Here is a 14,406-nt window from a genome sequence, read left to right on the forward strand (position 1 = left end):
TGAGCGGGAATCGATCCCACGCTGCCCACACCAAAGTCAGGCGTGTGTACAACTACACCATCAGTGACTACGGACTTATTAAAGTTCAAATTCATCAGCGCCTTCTGGGTGATCAGAATAAAACTCGTTCCAGCCATGTTCGACTAGCAAAAACAGTTGATAAGCCATCTCCACAGGTTAATACATTTCATAATCTGTGGCGGATACAGTGTAATTTATTTACTTTTACAGTACGTTCTTGTCATGATATTAGACGGCAATCGATTCTGAAGATGTCCGTAGCACATTTTCCGTGCTGTCATATTGTTTTTGTGTGTAGCACTGATAGTTTCCAGAACTGAAACATAACAGTGGCGGTACAGTATTAAGATGGCTAAATTCCCACTGAATGCCCAGTTGCCACTGCAGTTCATTGCGCTCTGCTCAAGGCCGTAGGTGCCTATGTGTGTACGTTCCGATTGACAGTCTGTGTACTTGAACGTCTTCCACTGAGCAGAGAAAATATTGCGGGTGTAACACAGTGGACTTGACATCCACCATGAAATCTCAGTAATAGCATTCCTTGGTGCCAAGTCTGTACGGGCACACACTCGCACGCAATCAGTGCCACACAGCGTAGACTGATTGTCGGGCGAACCACGAGTCGCTGAGGTCAATGTTCCGTCCAGTGTTTTAGCCTCACAACATTCTTTCTGTCACTCCCTCACGTACTGCATGCGCCGTGTCTGTCCGCCCTTGTCGGAAGAAATGAATAACGCGCACACATCGACTATCTGGTCCCAAGACTGATGGAGCCGCTTTCGGAATACTGATGAACAGACGAGGGAATGGAGGGAACAGGCAGCGCACTCATTGTCAAGAAGACATTCTTATCTAACCACCTCTGTGCTAACATGTCTAACAAAGTTAATAATCATGGTTTCAACGCAGTATGGCATCATCTACGGAAAAAAAAAAAATGAAATGCCGTTTCTTTTCATGCATTTAACTGGTGCTTGTTTGTCAACATGCAATGAAGAAAATGAGTATTTGAACACCCTGCTATATTGCAACTTCTATCACTTAGAAATCATGGAGGGCTCTGAAATTTTCATCGTAGGTGCATGTCCACTGTGAGAGAGATCATCTAAAAAGAAAAATCCAGAAATCACCATGTATGATTTTTTTAACGATTTATTTGTGTGATACAGCTGCAAATAAGTATTTGAACACCTGAGAAAACCTATGTTTATATTATATATATATATTTGGTATTTGAAATCGTGCATGGCATGGAAGGTTCTCCTGCTTAAACCGGCACATGTCAAGGCCCGTCTTAAATTTGCCAATGACCATTTGGATGATACAGAGGAGTCATGGGAGAATGTTTTGTGGTCAGATGAGACCAAAATGGAACATTTTGGGTCATAATTCCACTAACCGTGTTTGGAGGAAGACGAATGATGAGTTTCATCCCAAGAACACTAGCCCTACTGTGAAGCATGGGGGTCGTAGCCTCATGCTTTGGGGGTGTAAATCTGCACATGGGACAAGATGACTGCACTCTGTTAAAGAGAGGATGACCGCGGCCATGTATTGGGAGATTTTGGAGCACAACCTCTTTCCCTCAGTCAGAGCATTGAAGATGGGTCATGACTGGGTCATTCAACATGACAATTACGCAGCCAGGAAAACCAAGGAGTGGCTCCGTAAGAAGCCTGGCCAGTCTCCAGACCCAAACCCAATAAAAAATCTTTGGAAGGAGCTGAATCTTCGTGTTTCTCAGCGACAGCCCAGAAACCTGTCAGATCTTGAGAAGGTCTGTGTGGAGGAGTGGGCCAAAATCCCTCCTGGAGTGTGTGTGCAAACCTGGTGAACAACTACAGGAAACATTTGACCTCTATAATTGCAAACAAACGCTTCTGTACCAAATATTAACATTGGCTTTCTCAGGTGTTCAAATACTTATTTGCAGCTGTATCACGCAAATAAAGCGTTAAAAAAAAATCATACATTGTGATTTCTGGAGTCTTCTTTTTAGATTGTCTCTCTCACAATGGACATGCAGCTGGAGGCCCCGTAGCTCAGTGGTTAGAGCACTGGTTTGGTAAACCAGGGGTTGTGGGTTCGTATCCCACTGGGGCCTCCACACCCTGAGAAGGGTTGCGTCAGGAAGGGCATCCGGCGTAAAAATTGTGTCAAACATATATATGCCTGTGGCCGAAAGGGACAATCCGAAAGGAAAACAACAACAGTGGACATGAACCTACGATGAAAATTTCAGACCCTTCCATGATTTCTAAGTGGGAGAACTTGCAATATAGCATGGTGTTCAAATACTTTTCTTCACTATAACTGGTGCTTGTTTCTGAACATAACACACGACAACTACTCTGCTACTTATGGTGTTTGGACCAATCCGATGCAGTCAAACCTCCAAAGTTACTCCTGTTTGTAAAGATAGCCAACTACAAATAGAATTAGAGTGGAAAGGTGAAATCTAGAAGTATATTCAATGATATGGATGCACGCTATATGCTTGTGAACTGCGGACACTAAAATGCTTCTCACTCTCAGGACACCCCCACCAGCAATATCCCGAATCCCCCATCCAAGAGCTCAGCTCTCATGATCGTGTTTTCAATGAGGGAGCTTGGCCGCTGCCCAAATCCCTCTAATTTGGTACAATAAAGCCCTCATCTCAAGCACTGAACACCGTGTCCACTTTATTGCTTCTTCTGTGCGTGTGCGCGTGACTGCGAGACTGGCTGATAGTTGCAGGGAAAGGAGACAAATGAGATTAAATGTTAATTTTTCCACAATGATTTGGCAAACGCTGAGTCACTGTAAATGGTTTCCAATCAGGAAAGACTGGGGCAACATTTGGCATTTGCTAGGATATCATTTACAGTAATTAAAAGACAAAAGCATTATAGACAATTTGCCAGAACATTGCTGGCAAAGGCAAGTTTTTTTTTTTTTTTTTTAGGTTTTCTTTAACGCAGGAAGCACATACAAGTATACAACAATCACCAAAGTCAGCAAAGGCTTGATTGTCACGTCTCAGTGCTTCTGTGTATGCTCAACACTGAGTTCGGCCAAGTCACAGCCTCTGATAGTGATGTGAAACCCAACAATCGCCAATTAGGAAGTGACCTAAAGCTCATTGTTGCCAATAGATGAGCAGCTAATTGTTTGTATTACGGGTCTTCAAATCAATTAATTAACAGTTTCTTGCTCTTGGCATTGAAAATTTAGGACCATTTAAACGTGGGCTGTTGGTGAAGTAATGGTTCACTCAAGTGCAGTTGGCATGGGGTCAGTTCCGACTCACTGGCCGATTCACAACTGCCCACTGATTGACTGGCATGTGTCTGCCTTTTTCACTGAACCAGCAGGGATTGACTACAGCCACCACAGTGACCCTGAACTGGCTAAATGGTGTAAAAACATGGGTAGTTGGACTGCGAGGAGACTGACAAATCATATGTGGGCTGATATTATTCGGGCTCTGTTTTGTTTATCATATCTAGCACATCCACGGACAGATTATTGAGGCTACAGTGAAAAGTCAAGACATGCATTTGTGAATATGACAGACATCTCGGCGAACGGACTGCGAACCAATCACCTCTCGATGCTCTGATGTCTGCGTGTGTCGTGTGTCACGCCAGTCAGGATTATCCGTGTTTGGACACTTGCCTGCTTGTATGTCAATGTTTACACTCATGTTCTCGGCAGTTTGTGCAGGTAACAAGCTACTTTTTATCCCAACTCAAATTGTGTGTGTGTGTGTGTGTGTGTGTGTGGTGTGTGTGTGTGGTGTGTGTGTGTGGACATGCGGTTTGTTGATACAACCAGGTCTCTGGTTGAGACGCTGCAATTTAAAATCAAATAAAATGGTGCCTTGTGGACGCACACTCACAGAAGGTGTATTGATTGAAAGCGTATCAGCCCTTTTATTAATAGACACCCGCTTATGTGTGTCAGACAGTGCAGTACATTGACAGTTTGCCATACTAAACCACATTCGGGTCTGGAAGAGTTCGTGTAAAAAATTTGAAATTTTGAGATTGGTTGCAGGCGGCATGGTGATTCAGTCTCACGGGGGTGGACTTTACTTGTTCTCCCTTTACTAGAGTGGGGTTTTTGGGGGTTTGCCAGCTTCTTCGCACATTCCAAAAACATGCACGTTAGCTTCGACGAATGATCAAAATTGCCCACAGGTGCGAACGTGAGCGGGAATGGATGGATGTTTGTCAGAATCTGCCCTGCAACTGGCAGGCGACCAGTCGAAGTCTGCTCTCTCTAACCTTGCCTCCAAAACATCCAACTTTTGCTGTCCCTCTAATGAGCTCATTTCTAATCCTATCCAACCTGCTCACTCCAAGCGAGAACCTCAACATCTTCGTTTCTTCCACCTCCAGTTCTGCTTCCTGCTGTTTCTTCAGTGCCACCGTCTCTAATCCATACATCATGGCCGGCCTCACCACTGTTTTATAGACTTTGCCGTTCATCCTAGCGGAGAGTCTTCTGTCACGTAGGACACCAGACACCTTCCGCCAACTGTTCCTACCTGCTTGGACCCGTTTCTTCACTTCCTTACCACACTCTCCATTTCTCTGTATTGTTGACCCCAAGTATTTGAAGTCGTCCACGCTCGCTATATCTTCTCCCTGGAGCCTCACTCTTCCCCCTCCGCCCCGCTCATTCATGCACATTTTTCTGTTTTACTTCGGCTAATCTTCATTCCTCTCCTTTCCAGTACGTGCCTCCATCTTTCTAATTGTTCCTCTGCCTGCTCCCTGCTTTCACTGCATATCACAATATCATCTGCGAACATCATGGTCCAAGGGGAATCCGGTCTAATCTGTCAGCATATACATTACTAGCGCAAACAGGAAGGGGCTCTAGGCGGATCCCTGATGCAGTCCCACCTCCAACTTAAATTCTTCTGACACACATACGGCACATCTCACCGCTGTTCTGCTGCCCTCATACATGTCCTGGACTATTCTAACATTTCTCAGCCACACCAGACTTCCGCATGCAATACCACAGTTCCTCTCTTGGTACTCCGTCATAGGCTTTCTCTAGGTCTACAAAGACACAATGTAGCTACTTCTGACCTTCTCTGTACTTTTCCACGAGCATCCTCGAGGCATTTTCCACCGGTGTATACTATAACATAAAATTTAGCAGTTCATCTTTGGAGATGAACATGATGCTCATGGTCTACGATTGGCTGGCAACCAGACCAGAGTGTACCCCGCATTTTACCCAAAGTCCCCTCCTCCAGCTCACCTGCACCACCCTAATGAAGAAAAGTGATTGGTTGCAATCTGCTTCATTTGGCATACGGCGTTGCCATTCTGGGTTCATGTTTGAAATTTGGGCAATTGAAATTCTGAATTGTTAGACGACCAAACTGTATGAGGGACCGCAATACTTAAATGACGTGAACAGTCATTTAGCATTGGTGATCATCCCCCCCCCCCCCAATACCGTCCAATCTGTCTGACCGCTCATTCCTAATCAAATTGTTTGAAAAAGATTTTTTTTCATTTGCTCTGCCGGGCCGAGGCCCGTTGGCTCCATTAGACGGCCTCTCTGCCTGGTTTCCCGCTTCATCAGCTGTCTCTCTGATGGATGCGCGCAAGTGGGAATGCGTGGCGATCCGTGCAGATTATGTGCCTATTGACGAGATGCTCATAGAAGTGCATCTCAATATGTCACATATTGATTGGACTTCAATGGAGAGTTCATCACTTTGATTCATTTTCTTCCTGCGGATCCGCCTCGCTGATGATAAAGTACTGACATACTCGGTCTCTATTGTGCTTCAACAAGTGATGTCTTTTTAATGGCCTTCGCAGTTGACAAGTTCGGTTGAAGAAAACCGTTAGACCAGTTTGTTATTCAGTAAAGTTCTTTTTGCCTCACCTGGCATAGGAGTTAAAGTATTGGTGGTATTTTTAGAAGCTGGAAGCCAGTCATCCGATACACTCATGCTACATACTCCAGATGTTTCATAACACACATACACACACAAAAGCCAACAAATTGTGGTAATTTTTTAACAAACCAGTAGTTTCCAAAGGCTTAAGGAAAAGATTGTTATTAACTTTTAGTTTCTCTGAATATGCTTTTGTGCACTGCAAATGGTGTGTCCTCTTTAATCTGTTCTAGTACAAAATATCATTGAATTTTCATATTTCGAAAGTAACATGCCCAATTGACATGCAAATATAGAGACAAGTCAACCACTATTGTGCAATTAGAACAAAATAAAACTGAAGCAAAACCTCTATTGGAAGATCCCTGACACTGTGGAAAGTCTACAGGAAGGTGTTATTGTGAACACATCTAACACACTTTCAACTTTGCGGTAGGTTCATTACGAGGTACTGTTAAAGTAATTGACATTTAGTTAGTTAGTTAGTTAGTCGTTAAATAGAGAAAACAAAAATCTACAAGTCATTAGCGAGCTACTCGTTCATTTGAATGCTAGTCATTAGTTTTGATCCTAGGTGCATCTAGCATCAAGGCCAATGCTCATAGCATCTATCCCACCATCCATTTTCTGGGCTGCCTATCCTCACAAGGGTTGTGGAGTGCTGGAGCCTATCCCAACTCTCTTTGGGCAGGAGGCAGGGTACACCCTGAACTGGTTGACAGCCAATCGCACGACACATATAAGCAAACAACCATTCATACTCACATTCACACCTACTGGCAATTTAGAGTTTCCAGTTAACCTACCCTGCATGTCTTTGGGATGTGGGACAAAGCCGGAGTGGTCTGGGAAAACCAACGCAGCCACGGGGAGAACACGCAATCTCCGCATAGGCGGGGCCTGGATTTGAACTCCGGGCCTCAGAACTGTGATGCCAACGATCCAACCAGTTGCTCCACCGTGCTGCCTCTTATAGCATCCAGCGAAAAAACAAATATTGTGGCCCTTGGGTACTCACACTTTTTCAGCATTTGAGTTACAGCTTATGGCCGGGTTGCACGTAACGTCACGCTTGTTCATCCGGGTACTTGGCCGCCATTGTCGCAGACAAGCAGTCAGCTGTCCATCGTCATCATGCCAGATTTTTGTTGCGTCTACGGATGTGGAAATCGCAAAAACAGAGACATTGGGAAGCAATTTTTCCGTGTTCCAAAGATTAGATTGCATGAAGGAGAAGATACAATGGAGTTATTGAAAAAACGGCAACAAAAGTGGCTTGCAAAAATATAAGACGTGGAGATCCGAACGAAGCTCGAGTACACAAGGCAAATGGTTATTTGAAAATCTGTTCTGATCATTTTGTAAGCGATAAGCATGTGTATTTCTAGTGTCCGGATATTCTACTTCAGGGAAGTCTTTCAGATCCTTTGGAAGTACATCGTCGTGGAGAGTATACGGATCGATATCTTCAGAGTTTGATCTTCTGTACATATGTAACTTTGGCGACGTCATCGAGTGAATTAAAGTAGGCAGAAACCATCCGCCGCTCGCCGCATACGCATGGGTCTGCGGACGTTGGCATGGTGATGTCGTTTGCAACGCCTCTCCTTGTCTGGAGAAATGGCGGCGATTATCACGTGATTGCAACCCAAGAATACAATGACAAATTTTAAGTTCTCTGCCTACTAATGTAAAACATTTATTTTTGAGAATTGTTTAAATTGTATGAACAGTCTATAAATTAAAATTTGGCCAGTGAGGAAAAATATCAGAAGAAACCAGATACTTACAGACCCTATATTTGACTGACAATAATGACACAAACAGATTGCAAAATGCGTGGCAATCCATATATTGTTACAACAAAATGAAAATAAAATTACAAATTAAAAAAAAGAAATGTGCACACAAGAAACAATAATGTAGAAGGGTCTTGTCTTTGAGGCCTGACTCATTGCCAGCCTCAAGCGCTCTTCCAAATGATTACCAGCCATGGTGGAACGGTTCTTGGACTTAATGATCTTTATGTGGGAAAAGGCTGACTCACATAAACAAGTGAAGCCCAATAATGCAGTCAAGTAGGTAGCACACTTCCTCATGTTTCTGTACCTTTCCTCTGTGAGTAAGTTCCAGAAGTCTCCATGAACTCTGGACTTCAGATGAATTTGAGTTTGTAGGATCCCAATCTCGCCATGCGATTGTACCCCTTGATGGCTGGAGAGTATTTCTGGTTTTTAAAGTCTTGTAGGAACGAGTCAGCTGCTTCAACTAATGCCTCTCTCACCATCTTGGAACCATTTCTCCTTCTTAACACACCTGGAATGACATTTCCGTGGCTGCCTATGATTTTGAAGTTGGCTTTGAGAAAAATGACTGTTATCCAGACAAGTGGGTTTTTAATTTCTTTACCTTTTTGGCTCTAGGCTTTTTCTAATGGAAGTGAATCTTGTAGGTTTTACGAAAAACCTGAAAATCCACCATGAAAGAAAGTCCTCCTTCAACTCTCGATGGAAGTGTTTGGTTTTTGACTTCCTGATCAGTCCCCTGCTCATTTTTATATCGTTAAATTTAGTGTAAAAAAATTAGATGGCGATTAAAGAGGCAACCTGCTAGCTCGCTTGAGTTTTGCGCAGTAACCCATGTGTCAGGAAAGGTGAAATGTCTTACTAGCTGCATAAAATGACAATCAAGTGACACATTTACACATTGTGCGGACAGATGATCGGGTGCTGTAGTTATAATTAAAGAAGTCTAAAAGCAGCTGCTTATGTGTACTTTGTTTTTAACGTCTTCGCATCGACGCACACTCCCTCGCTGGATTGCGATGGATCTACTGAGGAATCGATATTCCATTTACCGCTCATATTGAGCAGAGCAGCACGATACTTTTCTCTGCTGCAATCAGTTCGATTTTTGGTTCTGTGGTTACCATCACACTTTTGCTCTTTGCCAAAATCAGCACACTGGGACTTATCTGGAAAGTCCCATGAGATTTGCTGATATGTGGTGTAACGCGTCATCACCTTATACGGTTGTGTACCGATAACATTTGTGTGTCTTTGTCTCTGCTAACTTTAGATGGCCTTGGGATTTACCAATTAGTGACACACGAGTAAAGTAGGAAAAGGAAAGAGCTACAAACCTCCCATATTGGCCTTCAGTGACAGTTTATAGCAGACGGGAGCTCAGAAAAGCAAACAAAAACTCGTTTCAACCTTTCATAAAGTTCATTTTTCACTGATGGAAGCTGACAGGCAGACGCCTTCGGTCGTCAGAGAGAACTGCGGCATGTTTTTTGTTCTACTGTCAGGTTCAGTAAAATAATATTGAAAAGGAGAAGCTGATTTTTATTTGTTTGCGTCATTCTTGAATTATATCCATTAAGCAAACAGCTCATAATTTGGGCTTTACAAATGAAGTACGACTTGATTAGAGGCAATTTGAATTTGTTTTCATTCACTCATTCACATGCATCTGTTTTATCTTTACTGCCAAAGAGTTTTTTTCCCCCCATTCTGCACACTAAGAAGGTTACGTTTAAGCAATTAACCTCTTGTATCAAACGTTATCTTTTAAGAGGTTAGACAGATATAACAGCCCTAACCGCATTTTAATGCAAACGTGGATAATTTAAGGAATCCGTTTTCTTGACCGCTCCTCCTGTTGAGGGTGACAGGGTGCAAACGTCTGTTCCAGCTGACGCTAGGTAAAAGGCAGACTATACCTGAGACCAGTTCCCAGTCAGTCTCAATACACACTTAAGCAGACAGCCATTCACGTTCACGTTCACACCGTCACTGAACGGAAACGATATAACCACGCTGACGGCATGCAAGTCAAGCGAATGAACACCATCAATGACTTTCAGGCTTCAGTGAAGTGAAAGGAATAAAGTCATGTGTGATTCAGTATTCACCAGGCTCAACTGTTGTGTTTCCTCTCTTTCTCCCCAGGACCCGTCCTTCCCCCTCCTCCTCCACGATCAGCTGCAAGTCCCCAACAGTTCCCGTCGGGCATGGAACGAGCAAGACAGTCGCTGTGACGTGTGCGCCACTCACCTCACGCAGCTCAAACAGGAAGCCGTGCGCATGGTGCTCACCCTGGACCAGTGGGATTTGTCTCCCTCCTCGTCCCCTCCTCCCCTCTTTGGGTGCTACGCATCCCAGGGAGCTCTGGGAGCATCCAGATCAAGGGAATGGCCCACCTTGTTTCTGCCTTCCTCTTCCCCGTCATCTGCAGCTGCCGTTTCACACGTCACCCGCCCCTCATCACCGTCACCTTCCCCAAGTCCCAGCCAGACCCCGACACCGAGCCCCAGCCACGGACCGTCCGCCTCGGCTCACGGGAGTCCTTCTGCTGGACAAACGACCTCCGGTGTTCTTTTGAACCAACAAGTGCAAAGACTGGGCTCTAAACCCAGCTCGCTGGGACTTGGAAGTGGGATGGAAAGACGCAACGGGTCCCCCGGTTCTGGAAAATCAGCCGTGGCCCAACAGCAAACTGTGAGTGCAGTAAACAGTTCGGGGAATTGCAGTACAAACAGCAGTAACAACACAGCAGCTCATCAGCACATGAACAGAACTAATGGAGGAGTTACGCTCTATCCATACCAGGTAGGCTTTCACTGGAGTTCCCATATTTCTTCAAATCATGAGCAGTGTCCTTGATTTTACTCAAAGTCAGAGAGAACAAGGCCTTCTATTCGAGAGGAGGCCTTTAGTTGTACAAATGCCTGCCTAAGGGTGGATCTAGACTCTGATATTTGTTGATTGGTCAGCAGAACTGTTAATTGCAGTTCATTACTATGGTCTACATTTGGTTCCTTTCTGTCTATGCAGTGCTGCTGGATGTGGAAGAAATCGCTCCCTACTTAAGTTTCTGATATAGCTTCCCTAACAAGCAGGGTTTTTTGGTTCCTCAAGAGCCGTTTATTTGTTTAAGCGGTTTGTACAATGTATATCAGCGTGGAAAATGATATTTGAGGAAATAAGAGTACATAGTGATCCCTCATTAATTGCAAGGGGTACACCCCTGGATACCCAAACAATATACGTAATCTGTATAATAAATACTGAGTGGATATATTGTATAGTGCTTTAGAGTTACATGCGGGGGTCGCCGTTGACACATTGTACACCATAGTTAGTATCCATGCCCGTGAACTTGTGTATGCCTTTTCATTTAGTTGAGTTACATGGAAGTGAGCGTATGCGGACGTCTTGTTGGCAGGCTATTTCTTGCCTTACAGCATTAGCTGCTGTGGTGTACACCGACGGTTCCAAATGAGGCTACTGACTTTTGATTACGGTATTTTGTTGGTTTTTTTTTTATAAAGCGATTGAAACTGCGCCAGCACTGGTTTCCATCCTCCGTCTGTCTGTCTGTCTATTTCTAACTCAATCAAAGACATGTAGCTGACTAACTGTATTGTACAATCAAAAAGTCTGCAATGCTCAAAACCTGTAATAGGTGAATCTTGACACAGTAGTTTACAACTGTATTTAAATAGTTACATGATCTCATTCAGTGTGTCTTGCTGGCCCGGGTACGTAATTGGCGCATTCAAATCTGTTCTCTGGCCTTTCTGAGTGGAGTTTGCATTCCTTCACCAAAATGGCACCCATCTGTCTATTCTCTATACTAGTCATCACTTTTGGGGTCTTAGTGAACTGGAGTTTACCAACTGACTTAAGACCAGACGCTGGGGGCACCTTGAACTTCTTCATCTTCTCCTTTTCCTTTCAGCTTTTCCCGTTAGGGGTCGCCACAGCGTGCCGTCTTTTTCCATCTAAGCCTATCTCGTGCATCATCCTCTCCTCTATAACACCCACTCTCCTCGTGTCTTCCCTCACAACATCCATCAACCTATTCTTTGGTCTTCCTCTCGCGCTTTTCCCTGGCAGCTCCATCCTCGGCACCCTTCTACCAATATACTGACTCTCTTGTCTCTGAATATGTCTAAACCATCTAAGTCTCTCCAACCTTGTCTCCAAAACATCCAATTTTGACTGTCCCTCTTATGAGCTAATTTCTAATCCTACCCAACTTGTTCACTGCAAGGGAGAACCTCAGCATCTTCATTTCAGCTACCTCCAGTTCTGCTTCACGCTGAGCTCCTTCCTGTTTGCGGTTGTAAGGGATAGGCTGACAGATGAGGTTAGACTGGAATCCCCTTGGACTATGATGGAAGATGGAGGCATGCACTGGAATGGAGAGGAATGAAGATTAGCTGAAGTAAAACAGAATATATGTGCGTGAATGTGAGGGGCCGAGGAGGAAGGGTGAACCTCCAGGGAGAAGAGATAGAGAGGGTGGACGACTTCAAATACATGGGCTCAACAATACAGAACGATGGAGAGTGTGGTAAGAAAGTGAAGAAACGGGTCTAAGCGGGGAGGAAGAGTTGGCGGAAGGTGTCTGGTGTTCTATGTGAAGAGTCTTCGCCAGAACTGGAGTTTACTCCAACTGACTTAAGACCACAAACAGGCAAGGCTACACCTTGTACTGGTCGCCAGTTGATCACAGGGCACATTGAGACATCTGCAATTATCTGCACCATTGCTACATGAGAATTGAACCAAGAATGACACTCCCCAAACGTGCTTTTTAGGTTAAGTGAAGCCTGTAAATTATTGTAAATTTGTTTGGGAACGTGAGTCTGAATTGCTGTCTACATGTGGCCTGTGATTGACTTGCGAGAAATCCAAAGTCAGATGGGATATGCTGGAGCTAACCCGTTAGCATGATCATGAAATAAGTGATAGAAAATGGATGGATGGATGGATTAGCTCATTTGTTATTGGCTCACAGGACTGCAGCTAATGGAAACAGTGGGACGATAATCTGCTTTTATTAGTACAGCAGGCATGTAAAGAAGAGCGACATCTAATGGGTTTGCATTGGGGATTAATTAGTGAACAGACCATGGACCCATTAACTGACAAAGTGATACACTCGGTGTTATGAGAGTCTTTTCCTTTCGCTCTTCCCTTTTAAAGTATATTAAATGCCCTCACTGGCCAATTTATTAGGTACACCTGCACCGTCTGATGGATCCAAAGCAGGTGCTTTGTCAAATATCGTCTTTCTTTTAATAATAATTCAAAGTTGTAATTCACACTAATAGAGAGGTATTCTTATCACAATATGTTTATGGCGGAGCAGTGTTTGATCATAATGAGCGCTGTATCACAAACAACTTCACAGTCTGATGACAATTTTGCCTTGACAAAATTGGCCCGAATGTCTACGTCTATTCAACACTCATTTGTATTATTTCTTTTGTCACCAAGACCACTGGAGAGCGTTAGAAATGTAATTTGAGAGTCTTCTCAAGATACTCAAATAGTTTAGGGGAGACAGGAAGAGAGGGAACAGGAATAGACATTGGAGGAGGAGGGAAAAACGCCTGCAGTGATGAGCCGTCCAGAGGTGTACAATAGAGACTCCGGGGGAGATCCTGAGGTGTATAACTGTGTGTGCGAGCATGCAAACGTGTTCTACAGATGTAATAATTCATACAGTGATAATTAGAACTCTAGGGACCCGATGTCCCACACCCTCGGTAACCCACAGATTTTACACTCATCCACTCGCTTTCTCACACACATACATGAACACACACATTTTTCTCCACTTATTTCCTGTACATATTTATCTTGTCTTCCTCAAACTGTCTTGCTTCACTTTAATTAAATATTGGACACTACTTTATATGCTTATTCAATTGATATGCAGTGCATCTGAGCAAGATTGTTATCTTAATAAAAACTGGCGACCTTCAACTGCCGTAGGTTGTGTATTATGATATGCTCTTTACAGTCTATGTAATAACTTATAGTGCCTGTACATCCAAAGAACTATTACAGCAAACAAATAAATTAATTAACTCACATGTAAATAGTCAGCTTATGCAAATGGTCATATTCCTTTAAAAATAAACAATAAGGAAATGTTTTCAATTATTTTCTTCTTGCAGCGTATCCTATAAAATGTCTTGTGACTGCTCAGTTTCGATTCAACGGACTTAATGTGCTGCATGTCTTTGTCAGAGTTTCTCTCTCTTGTGGGAGTTATGCAATGTCAGTGTTGCTGCTTTAAAATTTTGACAGTAATGACAGTTCGGCAGTAGAGGAGAAATAGAGCAGGATCATAAATCACTGGTGTTTATACCCACACCCACGAGAGACAGACAGAAAGCTGCCAAAAGTGATGATCGGAAGCGCTTTGTATGGTGGAATAGGAGGAGAGCTCACAGTCATGTTGGGGAGATGCCGGGGGAGACGTGTTCATATTGGCAAGAAAAGAGCCATATTGTTCATAGAGTTTAAATGGAGCCCCTCGGGTTGAACATATTTTTCACCACATTAGAATTTTGTTGACATGGAAATGTCGCATGTTAAACGGATCATAGTTGTTGATAGAAAGCAAAGGGGGGGAAAAAAAGACAAATTTTAAAAGCATTGACACAA

At 43.6% G+C, this 14,406-nt stretch overlaps 1 protein-coding gene and 1 long non-coding RNA gene across 9 annotated transcripts in view; one reads left to right on the top strand and one right to left on the bottom strand.

Moving 5' to 3' along the window:
• The window catches only part of kif26ba (kinesin family member 26Ba), a 109,182-nt gene that overhangs the window by 26,872 nt on the left and 67,904 nt on the right, over nt 1–14,406 (top strand). For 6 of the 8 annotated variants that reach the window (XM_061814423.1, XM_061814419.1, XM_061814421.1 and 3 more), the window contains exon 3: nt 9,889–10,548. In XM_061814423.1, coding sequence (XP_061670407.1) covers nt 9,889–10,548 — 660 coding nt within the window. The remainder of the gene's footprint in view (nt 1–9,888; nt 10,549–14,406) is intronic. The other 2 variants (XM_061814425.1, XM_061814424.1) reach the window with 1 other exon arrangement.
• LOC133498041 (uncharacterized) overlaps nt 1–14,406 on the bottom strand; it is a 38,049-nt gene that overhangs the window by 21,964 nt on the left and 1,679 nt on the right. Inside the window, exon 2 of the long non-coding RNA XR_009794170.1 lies at nt 6,954–7,089. This is a non-coding gene — a long non-coding RNA (uncharacterized LOC133498041). The remainder of the gene's footprint in view (nt 1–6,953; nt 7,090–14,406) is intronic.

This window comes from Syngnathoides biaculeatus, chromosome 3, assembly GCF_019802595.1.
Source record: "Syngnathoides biaculeatus isolate LvHL_M chromosome 3, ASM1980259v1, whole genome shotgun sequence".
NCBI lineage: Eukaryota > Metazoa > Chordata > Actinopteri > Syngnathiformes > Syngnathidae > Syngnathoides > Syngnathoides biaculeatus.